Source organism: Sorghum bicolor, chromosome 7 (assembly GCF_000003195.3).
Source record: "Sorghum bicolor cultivar BTx623 chromosome 7, Sorghum_bicolor_NCBIv3, whole genome shotgun sequence".
Classification (NCBI taxonomy): Eukaryota; Viridiplantae; Streptophyta; class Magnoliopsida; order Poales; family Poaceae; genus Sorghum; species Sorghum bicolor.
This window is the reverse complement of record NC_012876.2, coordinates 988,835-1,006,021: the sequence shown is the minus strand read 5'-3', so window position 1 is coordinate 1,006,021 and position 17,187 is coordinate 988,835. Positions and strand designations below refer to the sequence as shown.

Here is a 17,187-nt window from a genome sequence, read left to right as displayed (position 1 = left end):
GACTCTATCACAGAGTCCAAGACAATTAATTACATATTATTTATAGTATTTTGCTGATATGGTAGTTTATTTATTGAAGAAAGAGGTAGAAAAAGTAAGACTCCAAGTCTTATTTAGACTCCAAGACCATATTGTTTGAGGTAATAAATAATTTTAGACTCTATGAGTGCCCTAATATAACTTATTGTGTATCGAGAAAGGACAAACCGACCTATATATTGAAATAGAGAGAGTATTTTATTTGTTGATAAGATATAGGGACCACATTTTGTGTTTGTTCACGAGCCATAAAATTAAATCCTAGGTACGAACATGTAAGAGTGTCTAGGTTTGTAACGTGATTTTTCTTTTTTGAGAGATCAAATGTGACCCAAACAAAGTCCCGCAACTGATAACGGCTCACAGGCACAGGCACAGGGGTGTACCGGCCACGCCGCGTGCTCCCGCCACCGGCGAGCGGGCCCCACTCTCCCGCCCCGACCGTTCCACTCCCGGCTTTGCACCACACCAGCCACCCTGTCCAGTCCGTACGCCACCTCCACGCAGACGCAGCGGGGCAAAGCGCGTGACGTGATGAGCCGCGCCGCGCGCGAATTCTCCACGCCGCGTGGGCCCTCGCTCGCTTTTCCTCCCTCCAGGCACAGGCAGGGACACGTGCTGGCCCACCGTCAGTCGCCCTCGCCGCACGCCGCCGGCCCAAACGGACCCAGCCCGCTTCCTTCCCACCCACGCGCTCCCCGGGCCAGGTCCAATCCATCCAAGAAAGAGCCTTTTTTTTTTTCTTTTCTTTTCCTCGCGGACACGTTGCGGGTCCGCCACCCTCGGCCTCGTGTCTGCGCGGCGGGCCCCGCCCGCGTTTCTGACCGTTTCGCCCCCCCCCCCACCCCCCTGCTGCGGGGGCCCCGGTCGGTCCCTTTCCTTTCCCCCTCCTCTTCCTCTTCTTCTTCCTCGCCGCCCGCGGCGACCTCACCGAGAAAGAGAAATCTCGCTCGCGGTCGGGGCCGTCGCCTTCGCCATTCCTCCGATAAATACGCGCGCGCTCGCTCCTCCCCCGAGCCCAGTCGCGTCGTCGCTCACTCCCCTCCCCTCCCCTCTCCACATCCAGCTGCGTATCCACCAATCGACAGCGACCTCCTCCTCCACGCGCTCCCCTCCCCTCCCCTCCCTTTCCCTTCGCTCCCTCCTTAGCCGCTAAGCGTCCTCCCCTCCGCACCGCGCCGCGCCGCGTCCCGCCCCGACCTGCTCGCGCGGCTCCGCTCCGCTCGTCGGCGCCGTCGAGGACCACCCCAGCACCGGCGCTGCCCCCTACAAGAGGCGTCCGTCCGCCGCCTCACCGCACCAGCGAGCACCCGCTGCCGCCTCCTCCGCTCCCGATCTCTCCACGCGGGCCGGAGATCGGCCGCGGCGGGCTCCCGATCCCGCCCGATCTACCCACGCCCTCGACGCTCCCTCGCCGAGATGTGGGGCGGCGACTCCAACGCGAAGCAGATGCTCAAGTCCAGGGGCGGCACGGGCGGGGGGTTACCCACATCCGGGGACGACGAGTCCGACTACTTCCCGCCGACCCCGCGCAAGGACAGCTGGTGGTCGACGGGGCTCCTCAAGCTCGTCACCGCCACCGTCATCTTCATGGGCGGCGTCGTGCTGGGCCTCTCCGTCAGCGGCAGCGTCGCGCGCTACTACTACAACGCGTCCCACGCCGAGCTCTTCTTCCCGACCACCACCTACAGCTGCGACCCGCGGGACAGGGACTGCGGGATGGGGCTCGCGTTCAGGGCCTTCGTCCACCCGCCACGCCTCGCGCACTCCATGACCGACGACGAGCTCTTCTGGCGGGCCTCCCTCGTGCCCAAGGCCGAAGAGTTTCCGTTCCAGCGGGTGCCTAAGGTCGCCTTCCTCTTCATGGCGCGCGGGCCTCTCCCGTTCGCGCCGCTCTGGGATAAGTTCTTCCGTGATCACCAGGGGCTCTACTCCGTATACGTCCATACTGTGCCGGACTACAAGCTCAATGTTTCCAAGAACTCCGCCTTCTATGGCAGACAGATCCCAAGCCAGGTATTGCCTTTGCTTTTGCTGATACATTGTTCCCCCTCCTTTTTTGCTGCTACATTCGTACAATACAATCAATCCATCATTTCATTGTTCAAAAAAAATAATAAACTGGTAGTGATAATTCATCCATTCCCCTGTTTTGTTGTCACCATGGCATGAATCATCACTAACAAGCAAGTTGTAGCACATTGCAATCCATCAGCAGTTTGGGAATTTGCATCGCATTATTGTTGCCTTTGTGCAAAAGAAGAAGAAGAAAAAAAATCTGGTTGAGTGGCAGATAGCTGGTGCCTTGGTGGCCGCTTGTCATGCTAGTTGGTGGCTGCCATGTGCCCAACTTGATTGGGATGCGTTGTGTGCAAATGCCTGAGGATTTGCCCTAGTAGGGGAGATGAGAATATGCTTGCTTGCTTGTCCCAATGCTAGGTTGGTAAACTACTTAATTCGTTCAACTACTAGTGGTGTTCACGAATTCCAGATAAGTGATGATGAGATTCTTGCTTGACAGATGTTCTGCTTCAATTATTTTTACTAAAAATAATAGTAACCGGTCAACAAGTTCGGGCTGACCTGCAATCATGATTTATCACTTTCCCCTATTCTTTTTGTGCTAAAGTAGTGCTTTTCCAGTTTCACTGTAATGTGTGCATTCCTTCTTTGTCTCACAGCACTACTCTCCTTATCATGCACTTGCAGTTTATGCCCATTATCGATGGATACCTTTGTTCTTCCACGTTCTAATATTTCATTTCTTTCAAATGCAGGATGTGTCTTGGGGATCAATAACCCTGGTGGATGCTGAGAAGCGCCTGCTGGCCAATGCCTTGCTGGATTTCTCGAATGAGCGATTTGTGCTGCTGTCAGAGAGCTGCATTCCTGTCTTCAACTTCCCGACTGTCTACGAGTACCTCATCAACTCGGCACACAGTTTTGTTGAGTCCTACAACATCGACACCCCTCAGAGTGCTGGGCGGTACAACCGTCGCATGGCTCCTCACATCATGGCAGATCAATGGAGAAAAGGGTCAGAGTGGTTTGAGCTTAACCGTGAGTTGGCTGTCCAGATAGTAGCAGACTACAAGTACTACTCGATCTTCAGAAAGCACTGCAGGCCATCCTGTTATCCAGATGAGCATTACATACCGACTTATCTTCATTTGTTCCATGGGCCCCTCAATGCCAACAGGACCATCACATGGGTTGATTGGTCAAGAGGAGGCCCGCATCCAGCAAGTTATGGTGCTGCGGACATCACAGAAGACTTCATCCAGGCCATCAGGAATAATGGTACGCAGTGCTTTTACAACTCGAAGCCCACCTCTGTCTGCTACCTGTTCGCGAGGAAGTTTGCTCCTAATGCTTTGGGAAGGCTGATGAACATGACCTCGACGGTGTTGGACTTTTGAGTCGTTCACCATGCATCGTGGTCAGCATTTCGCTACTGAGGTATCTCTATGGATGCGCGTGCCAGTCGGGAACTAGAACTACTCTACCCTACTAGATTGGAGTCGGCAACATGTGTCTCACTATAGATGGATGATCAGAGATGGCTTTTGGTGTATGCGTCTCTCGCTCTCGCGGATGATGTGTGTGGGACAGTGAAAATTGCTTCACTTATCCTGAAGCTGATTCCCTGAGTGATCGACAGATGGCACCGCTTACGGAGATGACATTTCTTTGACCTCCCATTCTTTTTAATATATCATAGTCATATGATAGAGGATCACCTTCTTTTCTTCTTCTTCATCCTCCCTATCTACTGTATTGACTTGGTCAGACACTAATTTCTGTGAATATAACTTATCGATCATTGCTTTACTTCAAGCCTGGCATTGCCAGATGTCTTTGTATGCTTGATAGCCTGTCTCTAAACCTTGAAGTAACAGATTGCCATTGGTTGTTCTGTCGATGATGCTTAAGTACGGGTAAGCTAGATAGGGATGCAAGCAGCAGAATATGCCATATTCTTGCATAGTGCATATATTATGTAGAATTGTGGCTGTCTTTTCAGGAAGGGGGGAAAAAGTAGGCTCCTTTTTGAAAGGCACACATGAGCATGCCTATACCATGCTGTTGCGTGGAGATTCTTGATCAGTTCAAACATGGGGGTCCTGTCCTGTGTTTATTCTTGTTCTTTATCAGTTCAAACAGATTGCCACGAACATGTTTGATTGCCTTCATTTGACAGAGAAACAATTATTCTAACATTGGCTGGTGAACATGGGGGACATGATTTAGGCTGGTGGTGCCGTTCCACAGCCTTGTCATGCCCTGTTGTTTGTATGTAATATATATAAAATCCATGATGAGCAGAGGTCCCTGGACCATGGTACTATAGTGGGCCTCTGTGTACTCTGTATCTAGTCTAACCTTAGTCTAATCCAGGCATTAGTTTATGTGCTGATACCTGTGTGATTACTTGATATAATATATGGTAGCAGTTAGATATTTGGGTAAATTCTGGTGTGCTGCTGGTGAGTGGTGTTTTTGATTCTTGGTGAAGAGAGGCAGTGTCTCTGAGATTGGGTGAAAGTGACCTGTTCCTGGTGCTTGTGCCGTCTAAGCAGAGAAGGTTGATTCTGTTGGTGACCTGGCGCGTTCTGGACTAGAAATAACAAGAGATGAAAGTGATGTGTCCTATGAATTGATTAAAAAAAAGAGAGAGATTTTGGACTACTAGAAACAAGAAAGGGATGAAAGTGATGCGTCCTGAATTATGGAGTTTTGCCTCTGTGAATTGGTTGAAAAAAGAAAGATAAATCGTTTTTTCTTCCTTCTATCTTGCAGAAATGGGGAAAAGAGAACAGAGAGGGACAAGTGATAGGATGAGCATGGCCAAGTCTTTTAGTTGGAGGAGAAAGCAGCAGCAACAACACTTGAAATACATGCCTTATCCGTAGCAATTTCTTGCAGCTTTCTGCACACAATCGTTGATGCGTAGATTCTTTCTTGTGTTCATCAAATCTGTCTTCCCATCCATTGGAGCATACATACGAAGAGATAAAACGTACAGGCCTTGGCATTATTCTTGTGTGGACGTCCTTGATTCAAATTGCATGATACTGCAGCAGCAGGCCTAGATATCTAGTCCGTTTACCATGCACACAGCACACTTTGTCAACAAGGATGGAGATGGACCAGTGGCAGGATTAGCATGTGATGTAGCTACGTGGACCCTACTCCATCAGACGGAGAGTGATGACGACAAAACTCTGATGTTGGCTAATCCTTGCACCTTAGTACTGAACTTGAACTCTGGACTAGCAAGAACAAGAATGCTGCGACCAAGAAATTTGGATGTCCCATTTCCCTCAAAACACAGCTAGCGCTTCAGCCATTGCTCCCCTACCTAGAATTGGATAGGACATGTAAGTTAAGTAACTGTTTATTATCTCACTCTGAGTGCAAATCAAATACTCCTACATGGAAATCATTTAATTAGTTTTTACTAATGAGTGTTGCGTTGCATTCCATTGCAACCTCATCAGATACAAGAATGTGCCACTGGAAATGTGGTCATCAGCATCTAAAAAGAAAACTGGTCAACAAATGAACATGCCAAAAAAGAAAACCTATGGTCTGAACTGAAAAATGTCAGCAAAGGTCCAAAAAACAGCAGGAATGTGTATCCACGCAGGGGGAGAACGATTTCAGGGTATTATTTACATTACTTATTTTCTTTCTGAAATTTACCATCCTGGAATACTTCATACTAATACTACCAATTTCAATTCAAAAATGCCTTACATGTACAACTCTATGTAGTACATTAACTTTTTATGTACCATGCCTATGGTTAGTACACTTTCTATGTACCACTTTTGATTCGTGATGAAGAGACGTGTGTCTCTGAGATTGGGTGAAAGTGACTTTGTTTCTGGTGCTTGTGCCATCTAAGGCCTTGTTTACTTCTACCCAAAACCCAAAATTTTTCAAGATTCTCCATCACATCGAATCTTTAGACGCATGTATGAAGTATTAAATATAGACGAAAATAAAAACTAATTGCACAGTTTGGTCGAAATTTATGAGATGAATATTTTGAACCTAGTTAGTCTATGGTTAGACAATAATTATCACAAACAAACGAAAGTGCTACAGTGTCGTGAATTTTTTTCCTTTACCAACTAAACACGGCCAGCAAAGACGGTTGATTCTGTTGGTGATCTGGCGTGCTCTGAGCTAGAAATAAGAAGGGATGAAAGTGATGCATCCTGAACTTTGAATCTGTGAATCTGTAAATAGATTGAAAAAAAAAAAGATTTTTGACTACTAGAAACAAGAAGGGATGAAAGTCATGCGTCCTCCGTGAATTGGTTGAAAAAAAGAAGATGATGCGTTCATAAATTGGTTGAAAAAAGGAAGATGATGCGTTCAACTTTATTGTTCCCCCGAATGATTCTTCTTTGGAAAAGAATCTATATCATTTTTTTATCTATCAGAAATGATGGGGGGAAAAGAACAGAGAGGGACAAGTTATGGGCGTGGCCAAGTCTTTGAGTTGGAGGACAAACCAGCAGCAAGCCTTGAAATGCATGCCTTATCCGTAGCAATTTCTTGCAGCTTCCTCCACAAGTGATGCGTAGATTCTTTCCTGTGCTTATACCCTTCCGCCGGTGATGCTCTTGTTGACGGTCTGCTCATATACACATTAAACAAGCAAAGTTAGAGTTTTTTTTTGTTAAATGGCAGGTACACAAAAAATCTCCTTACTTAATGGAAAGAACTTCTGAACAATTCCATAAGCACATACCCTGCAATCAGAGCATTCATCATGCACTAAGATTTATGTCGCTTTCGACCTTTCTATCATGTTTTCTCTTCTTCCCCATTGTATGAAGATGAAGATAGTAATGTTGTTCGTTTCAGCATGATGCACAGCTACAACGTATAACGGTACTATTCATGTGTTAGTTGTTAAGTTCCGTGACTTTTTTTAGGATCCACAAAAATACCTAATTTTAATATCTTATTAAATTCGGTAAGTGGTTAGTCCTGTCAATAATTGGTTTCTCTATTGATGAGTACGAAGTATGAATGAGATCTCTCTCGATTTCCACATGTTAGCCTGCGTTGAGATTTGTTATATGAACACTTAGAGATTTACACCGGTATATGCGGATAATTTGGAGAAACATTTAATTTGATTAGATTTGATGACAAACATATCAAGATTTTAGTTTATATTTTGATTAGTTAGGCCATCAACTGATTTATGTAATTCTAATATATTTTTTTTTCAAATCAAATTACATCAACAACTTAAGGATTAAAATATTTATATTTATTTATTAAGCAATGGTCTATGTTTTGAAGACCCATAATACTGTTTTTACTATTTATTTTTTATCTTTACAACAAAAAATAGAGTTACATTTAAAAAATTTACAAAAAGAGTGGCACTGGGACGCCATACTATGCAACATCTCTGAACAAACTAGTCAAAAAAAAATAACGTAAAAATGAGACGGAAACAAGAAAAAGAATGGGGACAAAAGATAGTTTATTCGGCATTTTAGCCAACTGAACCCACGCGTGGGCTTTAACTTCGGCTATCTGGGCTTGGGCTGTGGAAGCACGTTGGTCTGCGATGCCCCGTAGGCCAATTAGCTATCGGCTCGATATAAACTGTTTATGCCAATCTGACGTGTGAAGACGCTCCTGTCGGGAACAAAACCAATCAGCCACCTCTGTCCAAAAAAAAAAAACCATAGCTTCACTTTCTCTTCTTCCTTTGGCTTTCTTGCGTCGTGGAGCTAAGAGACAAGAGAGCTGATGAGCAGGTGGTGCCTGTGTTGGAACATATAGAGCCAAGCTGAGAGGTGCCACCGACGCGAGCGTGGACGGCAGCCTAAGAGCAAGTCCAACCCACCTCCTAAACAAGTCTCTATTCTAAATCTAGAGACTTGATTCAAAAGAAATCAACTCCAACCCACCTTCTACTTGGGCTCCCATTTTCCATGCACTTCTAAATTATAGTTTCAGCCCCTCACATCTAGAACCCCCTATCCTACTTGTTTAGGAGGTGGGTTGGAGTTGGGTCTTAATTTGAGCCCCTACTTTTTTTTATCATAGCATGTAAATAAAAATTTAAGAGTTTAATTTAGGGACTTGGGCTGGAGTTGCTCTAACCCTCGCCGAAGCTCACGTGTAGCGATGGCCGCGCGCGGCTCCATCGAGCCACCCCGCAGTGGTGCTCAGGCGTCTCGGCGGTCGCGAGCGGTGAGCACAAGCCACCCGACAGCCACGTGGCCCATGTCCCTGTTGGCCGCACACGTGGCTCCGTCGAGCTATCCTATAGTGGCGCTCAGGCATCTCGGCGGACGCGAGCGGTGAGCACAAGCCACCCGACAGCCACGTGGCCCATGTCCCTGTTGGCCGCACACGTGGCTCCGTCGAGCTATCCTATAGTGGCGCTCAGGCATCTCAGTGGTCACGAGCGGTGAGCCCAGGTGCCCTAGCGGCCTTGTGGCCCATGTCATTGGTGGCCACATGCCACCACACATGGTGTACCACTGCCATCGCGTTGGCAGCTTGGGAACACGCGCGAGGCTTGTCACGTGCTCGTCTCCGGCGCGCCTCCTGGTTTGTGCTTCCGTAAACAACTGCATTACTGAGGTTGTCAATGCCTAATGTTTTGATTTTATAAGTTTTCTTTGATTTTATAAGTTTTCTTTATAAAGTTGGTCCGATTTGGGTTTGGATTTGGATTGATGTGTTTCATTGATTCTGATATTCGATTTGGTCCTAGGCACATTCTTGTAGATTTGGGCTTATCGATTTGGAAAATCTTTATATATATTTTGTAGGAGAACTGCTCCGGTACTCCTCTTTTTAAAATTACACAGATCTCAAAGCAACCTATTTAATTAATAATTATTAAATGCATTGCGTGGGAAGAATTTGGCGATATCCAGGACAAGCCTCGGCAACTGAGCTGGAAGACACCGCCATCGCCGGGAGAGGACTCCGGCACGGACGCCGGCACGGAGGGAGAGCTTCTCCAGGATCGAAACTAGGACGTCGCTAGGCAGCTGACTTATCAAGTCTTCCTCCGATGATGGAGTAGTAGTAGTAGTAGTAGTGGACTCCATGATGATCAGCTAGCTAGCTTCTTCTGATGATGGCTTGTAAATAACTAGTACGTACTCTAGTAAGTGTTTGGATCCTTCTCACCTATTATATCTATCTCTCCGGCCAATGCAATCACGCACATGCAACTAGATCGATCGGAACAAATTAAGCAGCGTTTGATGCATATATGTAATACGGGCCGGGGTGGTCTATTAATTACGAGATGCACGTACACGATCGGAATCCGTTTCCGTTCCGTATTACAATACTAATACGTCACGTCCCTGTCCAAGTGTCAGTAATGTGGTCATGTGGATATCTCTATTCGTATCGGTTTCCTTTTTTCGAAAATACAACTTCAAACGCATTTCATTAAAAAGAAGAGTGCAGGGATTAGCACCTTCCCCTTGGCCGCTATACATGACCAACTGTCCCGCGCCGACCCTAGTGTAATTACACATTCGACAAAGCTTTTGTCGAGTGCCCGATAAAAAAATACTCGGCAAAGATAGCTTTGCCGACGCTTTTTTTACTGAGTACACTTTGCCGAGTATTACACTTGGCCAAGTCTTTGCCAAGTGTAATATGGGCTTTACCAAGAAGCCAAATCCGGTAGTTTATAGGCAACTTGAAGTGCGAATGTAAACCTTAGGTTCATTCCTATATCTTAATCATATAGTCCTAGCATTGCTCCTTTGCATCTTTGTACATCTTCTTCCTCATATGTACTCCTATTGTGCCATCCTCGCATATCATTGATAGCTCCATCCTTGTATACGCTCTTGCAGCTTCTCTTCTAAAAACATAGAATGGAGAGGATTGAGTACATAAAGTACTCAGCAAACGATAGAGGTTAGGTGAATGGCAGAGGCACTATTGGGAGGTGGTTTATGGTGGTGAAGTATATTTGGTAGGAGGGAAGGAAAGTGGTCTACAGTGGTTGAGTTGTAGTTGGTGAGAGTTAAGCTACATATATAAGGGAATTTGGGCCCTAGGAGAGTATTAATCTTTCCCACCAGTTCCTAGGTTTTATGAATTGTCACTTACCAAATTAGTAGATTGCAACTTACCAAATTATCACAATTTCTTTTCATAAACACATCTAATCATTTGATACCTCATCCCAACAATTGTTCACTCCAAGGATGTGGCTATTCGAATAGATTCAATACACTTTGTAGAGGTTGTACACATTTTCCCACATGATAACACAATCTAACACCATCATCATGGCTTAGACAGCTCTAACGAAATTTTGAACCCAAATGGAAAGACAACAAGCATCCATACAACATTACCACAACTTACTCAGGGGTCGGTAGAACTCACAGAGGTTGGATGATTATACAACATCCAATTCAAAATAAGCGGATTGTTGGTGTTTCATGACACAAAAAGATGAATGGTTTATACTGATTCGAGCCCTCATAATGAAGTAATAGCCTTTACATCTAGTTAGTGTGTAGCCTTTTGTGTTGGATTGCCAATCTTGGGAGCCTTGCCCTCCTTTATATAGCCCAAGAGGCAAATCTCCTAGTTAGTTGCAATGTAAGAGTCCTATTAGGACTATAGGGTAGCAATAATGTTACTAGGATTACATGTGCGGAATTCTAGTCGAACTAGATCTTCTTCCTTCCTTGTGGGGTACCCGGTGACTATGTCCCACAAACCCTTGAGCATTGTATGGTTGATCTTGGAAGCCTTCTTGTTTCTCTAGGTCTTATCCAGTAGAAACAAGCTTCATCCAAGTGCTTGCTTAGGAGAATTCATGAAGTGCTCTTGAAGTCTCCAAGTGTGTGCACTTTTTTGGAAAAGTGCACTCACTAAGTGTAGCCCCAAGCCTCTTATTGTTTGGAACAAAGAGTTGGAGGGTCTTGTTTGAAATTCCTTGCTAAAGAAATTTGAAAGCATCCACAACCCCTGAGCCTACCATTTGACTACTCGAAGTCGATTATAAGATCTTGTAGACATCCTCAAGGATGTAGCTGAGCAACCTCCCAAAGACAATGATTAGTAACTGCATGTTGCCGAGTGGTTGAATGCTTGAAAATTTGGTCTTCTTCCATCATTGAGTCGAAGCCCCCGAGCATAGTCAGATAGCAATGTAAGAGTCCTAGTAAGATTACATATAGCAATGTTACTAGGATTACATGTGGAGAATAATCGATCGAGTCATCGTGCGCTGCAATAATCGATCGAGTCACTGTGCGTTGCCACATGGTGGGGATAGAAGAGATAAATTAAAGAGAGTGGGATGCAGGGTTGTGAAGCTTCAGTGGGACCATGACACCTTCAATCTTATCCATTTCGATGCTTAGGCGGTGGTGAGGTCGGGGAGGTAGGTGAGTAGACGATGCGATGCGGTATTCAATCATGTCATTGTCACTAGGAAGACAAATGATGCTGACGAGCGGAGCCTTCATGTCAGTGAGCGTGAGAGAGGAGAATGGAAGCGGCTACATAGTAGCTGGGCCGGGCGGCCGGGGCCAGCCCACTCGGTAGAGAAGAGGAGGAATAGGAAACACACGCACTTGGGCTAGGCTGGTGGCGACCCATCGCAGGAGGAGAGGGAGACGAAGAAAGCGGTCTTCTTGACCAAAGAGAGGGAGAAGGAGAGATTGAGCATAAAGGGCTTTTCTATTTATGGAATTGCTCTTCCATTTCCCAAAAATATACTAAGGCTTATTTGAATTGATTTCAATTTAGATTTTAAGGGAATTTTTAAAGGGGAGTGTCTGGGTTAATTAAAGGGAAAGGTCAAGGAAGAATTCTCGTGCCACAATAAATTCTAGAAAAGCAAACACACAAGCATTCAAACACAAATGCATATGGTGAGTTTTGATGTAAGGGTTTTTGGAAAAGTTTTTTAAAAGGTGGTTTTGTAGTAAATAAACTACTCAAGTTTTAATTTGTTGTAAAATTTAAAAATTTCAAATTTTTGTAAATTTTAACATGATGCAAAACACAGGGTGCTACACACTTCATCCGTTCATGAGCACCTTCGTGAGCGAGCATGCCCAATGATGAGGCTGACGATGAGTGGAAAGTTGCTCACGCTTAGAACGTGGTCTAGGAAATCCTGACGACTGAAGGTGATTAGAGTCTCTCACTAGCGTAGGTGTTAGGGTCGCACCAATCCGACCAGGTTCACCTCCCATAGGGAGAGCTTCTATCATTGTCTAGTGTCATGGTATCATCTAGCAAGCCCACCCTTTGTTGAGGCAGAATAGCATCAAGGTGAAGGTGTGAAATATAGGGGAGATCTGACTAGGCTAGCACCTAGGAAGGGGTCTAGAGGTTCCTTCCTCACCATCAACATTAACTCAGCACCCTAGGAGCCGCAAGGTACGACAAGTTGGGGTTGCGGGGCGTCTGGGCCTTCCCTTGATGGCACCTTCATCAGATGTGGCGACTGAAGTTCCCCATTGGTGGGGTTCGTATAAGATCTAAGTTACATCTACTAGGTGAGGGTCTCGGAATCTACCCCCGAGAGGCCCAGTGGAGGGTTTAACGCTAGGGACTCATTGTCCATCGGCTTAGCCTCCTTAAGCGGGTGAAGCTCGCCGTAGCAGTCAACGATGTAGTCTAGGCTCCCAAAGTTGAGAGCCTAGCAAGGGGTGAATGGCATCGGTTGTGGTGGAGATCTCACCAGGGAGGCAGACGCTGCCTTCTAGGGCAGCGCTGCCTGCTCTAGCGATGAGGCAGGTGGCTTTGGCCATCGTAGAGCCATGATGAGACTCGGGCACTCCTCTACCTGGCGCGCCTACTCTCATTGTGCTTATTTTTGTGGATTTTCATTCAAGGAAACATGGTTTCATTTCAAGACTATGTTACATATAATTCAGAAATCATTAGACATTTGTTCGTACATTGTGCAAGAAATAGAGTGGAACGACTTAAGACATATCTACATTGAATTTTAACGATAAGCACTAAAAAGACTTTAGACATTTGTTTGAGCCCTCACAATAATAGTGGGGTCAGCATTGTATTGGGATACCCCTCTTGTAGAAATATCTAAGATACAAGACTAAGGTCGTATGTATAACTTTTAAACTAATGGGGGGTTTGGAGAAAGATTGCCTCCTCCCACTTATCCTATAAATACAACCCATGAGTGGAAAGGCAAGAGACATTTACATAACACCATACCCTTTCTCTCTTTCCCAATGTTTACTTTGAGTCTCTCGAGTTCATAGTGAAGGTACACACGATAATTGTAAGCACTAAAAAGACTTTAGACATTTGTTTGAGCCCTCACAATAATAGTGGTTTTGAGTTTGTCGAGTTTATGGTGAAGGTACACACAGTAATTGTAAGCACTAAAAAGACTTTAGACATTTGTTTGAGCCCTCACAATAATAGTTGGGTGAGCATTGTATTGAGATACCCCTCTTGTAGAAATATCTAAATACATGACTAAAGGGTCTATGTCTAACTTGTAAACTAATGGGGTCGCGAGAAAGATTGCCTCCTCCCACATATCCTATAAATACAACCCATGAGTGGAAAGTCAAGAGACACTTACATAACACCCACTCTTTCTCTCTTTCCCAATGTTTATTTTGAGTCTCGAGTTCATGGTGAAGGTACACACGAGGACCTATATACCAACAAATTCTTTGTACAAAAATTAATATCTTTAACATAATGGTGTAAGCAAAAATAATTAATGATGTAATTATACTAATTAAGAGAGAACTGGTATTAGTTAGTCTTAATACTTTTGCACATATATATAGTTCCACAAATTTATATCATTTCTACCATTAGGTTTTTTAGATGAACTTTTTTAATTAGCTATATATGCTTATGGTCATGAGGCGTAACTCATAAACAAACCCTTATGTATTCACAAAATATTAGAGTAAAGCTACCTACTCCATTATGACTAAATACACTATAAAACTCTTTAACTTTATTACAAATGCAAAATACATAATATTCTAACATTATGAATCAATAGAAAATTACGTTGATAGTTCATCGAGTAATATTGCAGGCTTTAGTTCTTTGAAAGATTTAAAAGAAGTTTTATGATGAGGCACCCCTGAATTTAAAGTTTAAAATGACTTCCAAAATCAAGTGGCTTCAATTTCTAACTGGTTTGAAATTGAGTTTAGGTTATGACACACTATAAAGAGATGCGATGCAAATATAGGTGTATAAAAAGATAAGAGCGCTCAATTGTCAAATTTAAATATATTTTGAGAGATATTCTATCACAACATAGCACATGATAAAGATTTGGCTTTCTTCCTCTATCAGTAGTAAAGATGTCGGTGGTACCAAGGAGGTTGGCGGTAAGATACCTCTTATCTCTTCTCGTCGATGGTACTAGTAACTGTTAGTGGTATCAACATGTTTGGTGAAACCTGCTTATGCTGATGGTACCATCGATCATCGGTAGTACTGACATTTGTTCATGGTAATGACAACCTTGTTTGCATAGCCTTAGCCCATATTCATGCAAAAGCCATCAGTGCTACCGACGCTGCTCTAAATAGTCATTTTTTTCCTTTGGGCTATGAATACCGCTTCTCTTTTCTAACCATTACCCATTCTTTCTTCGTGATCAACCTTCAGACCAAAAGGCATCTTAGCACTCAAAAGTCAAAACTCTCCTCTCTTCTCCCCTTTGCTCTTAGATTCCAATCTTGCAAGAAATTGAGTGAAAGAATAATTCTTGGTAAGAGAAATATCGAAGCAAGCTTGAGCATTTGATTTCTTCGTCAAGCCGGTTAGATTTGTGTTTGTTACTCTTTGGGGCTTTAGCTTTAGCTGGCTAGGTATCGCCTCGAAATTCCCAATCTGAGGGAGAACTTTGGAAAGTTTGTATTAGGAGACGTTGGCGCATCGAATGGTGCTCTGTTGCTCTGCTCACATGTGCCTACTGCTATTGGCTATTTCCTCCTTGTCTCTCTGCTTCTCGTGTCTCGATGTCTGCCCATGCGTGATATTGCTCGCGTGCCTGCTGCTACTGCTTATGCGTGCCCTGCAAGTCCACACGTGCCCCTGCACACCTGTGTTCAGATGTGTGTTGTTGATTGCGTGCCTTGCTATGCACTTGCTGCTCTGCTGCTGCTAAGCACCTGCACCTACTTGAAACATGCACTAGAGCATAAAAAATATACCTAATACAACAACGAAAAAAATCTACTACAACGAACAAAAAAAATATACTGCAACATCGAAAATATATACTGCAACATTAAAAAACATGCACTGCAACATCGAAAAAATATGTTGCAACAACCAAAAAGATATCTAGTGCAATAATGAAAAATGTATACTGCAACATTAAAACATATACTGCAACATCGAAAAAATATGTACTACAACATCCAAAAATTATGTCGCAATATTGAAAAAAATATACTGCAATATTTTAAATAGTAGTACAATATAACAAAAAAACATTTGTTGCAACAACCTAAAATAATTTCATTACAATATTTAAAATCATCTGTTACAACGTAAAAAAATACGGGCACACGAACCAGCATATGTGCGTTTGAAGCAGCGGCAGGAGCTGGTGCGGACGCACTTAGCAGCAGCAGAGCAGCGGGCATGCGCTTGGAGGCAACAGGCAAGAAGATAAGAGTGGATGAGCAATTTTTTTTCTAATAAGCTATGACATAAAATACTATTGGCTCATAAGCTATGACCTAATTTATTATGAGAAAAAATACTATTAAATGACTGGTAGATTCAGTTAATAAGCTCAAGCGAACATGCTAATAGAAATAGGAGATAAACAGTTTTTTTCTAATAATGAGAAACAAAGGAGGATGGGATTGTTGGGCTTCACGTCGCGGCCCACTGACGCAGCATCCGGGGCGGACGAACGCTCTACTCCCAGCATTACCGAAAGAAAAAAAAAATCTACTTTTCCTGCTCAACTTTTATAAAAGTTCATTTTTCCTTCTTTAACTTTAAGATTGGGCAAACCATCTCTCTCAACTTTTCAAACCACATATTTTACCTCCCTAGTGTGGTTTTGAAGGTAGTTTTGCTACAATGAATGGTGGTTTTGCTACAATGATAATGATTTTGTCTTTTTTTAAAAAAAATTATTTCGGCAGAGTCTTTAAAAATCATAATAAATCACAGAAAAACCATGAAATGGAAAATTAATTTTTTTTGGACTCCATATAAATAGATCTACACAATAAACGTATAATATGATATGCTTTAGTATAAAGTTTTTGCTATAAAGGTTTTGTCCTTTTATTTTTTTTATTTATTTGGTTGAATCTTTGAAAAAATCATAGTAAATCATAGAAAACTCATAACATAAAAAAAATAATTTGTTTAGACTCCACATGAGTATATATACACAATGAACATATAATATGTGTATGCGTTAGTCCGACATAAAAGCATAGATCTAAAGCTACAATAACAAAAATATACTTAAACATACCATATTATATATTTATGTGTAGATATGCTCATGTGAAGTCTAACGAAATTGGATTTTCTATTTTATAATTTTGCTGAAAGTTACTATGATTTTTCAAATATTTAGCTGTCTGGATTTTCCAAATGGGCCATATATAAGAGGCCGATTCACTAACCTTGTTACGAACCTTGTTACGGTCAGCCTGTCTGGATTAATCGCACTGCTGTTACTGTCAGTGGGTTGTTAGGGGGTGTTTGGGACTGCTCCACAAACTCTGCTCCACAAACTCCACTGTGGAGCAGCTCCACAAAAAACTGGAGTTTGTAGAGTACATCTCATAACTCCACTCTTTTTTTCCTCGAACTGAGTGCGTGGAGCAGAAACCGTTTGGCTAAAAAACATGGAGCGAAGCTAAAAAAAAATGTAGAGCAGAGCAGTCCCAAACACCTTGCCAGACACTTTCTCCTCGCCTGGTCTCCTACTGTCCTGCTGATCCCATACATCTGTTTCCTTTTCTTTTCTGTATATCTATATATAATCTTCGAGATCTCATAATCTTCTTCATGTGAGTGTGAGTGTTGCTGCACCAAACCAAACCCTGCTTTCGTTCAGCATCTGCAAATCGCGGGCCGCCCCATGGATGCATGCCGATGATT

The 17,187-nt window shown here is 43.5% G+C and overlaps 1 protein-coding gene across 1 annotated transcript; it reads left to right on the top strand.

Annotated features, from left to right (window-relative positions):
* Positions 953-3,876, top strand: LOC8068543. The gene is made up of 2 exons (XM_002444855.2): positions 953-2,055; positions 2,817-3,876. The coding sequence occupies exons 1-2, from the start codon at positions 1,459-1,461 to the stop codon at positions 3,456-3,458; spliced, it is 1,239 nt and encodes a 412-aa protein (XP_002444900.1). The 5' UTR covers positions 953-1,458; the 3' UTR covers positions 3,459-3,876.

Coding starts and splice junctions, on each gene's coding strand:
- LOC8068543 (XM_002444855.2), top strand. CDS start 1,459: ATGTGGGGCGGCGACTCCAACGCGAAGCAGATGCTCAAGTCCAGGGGC. Junction 2,056..2,816: donor GCAGACAGATCCCAAGCCAG/GTATTGCCTTTG, acceptor TTTCAAATGCAG/GATGTGTCTTGGGGATCAAT.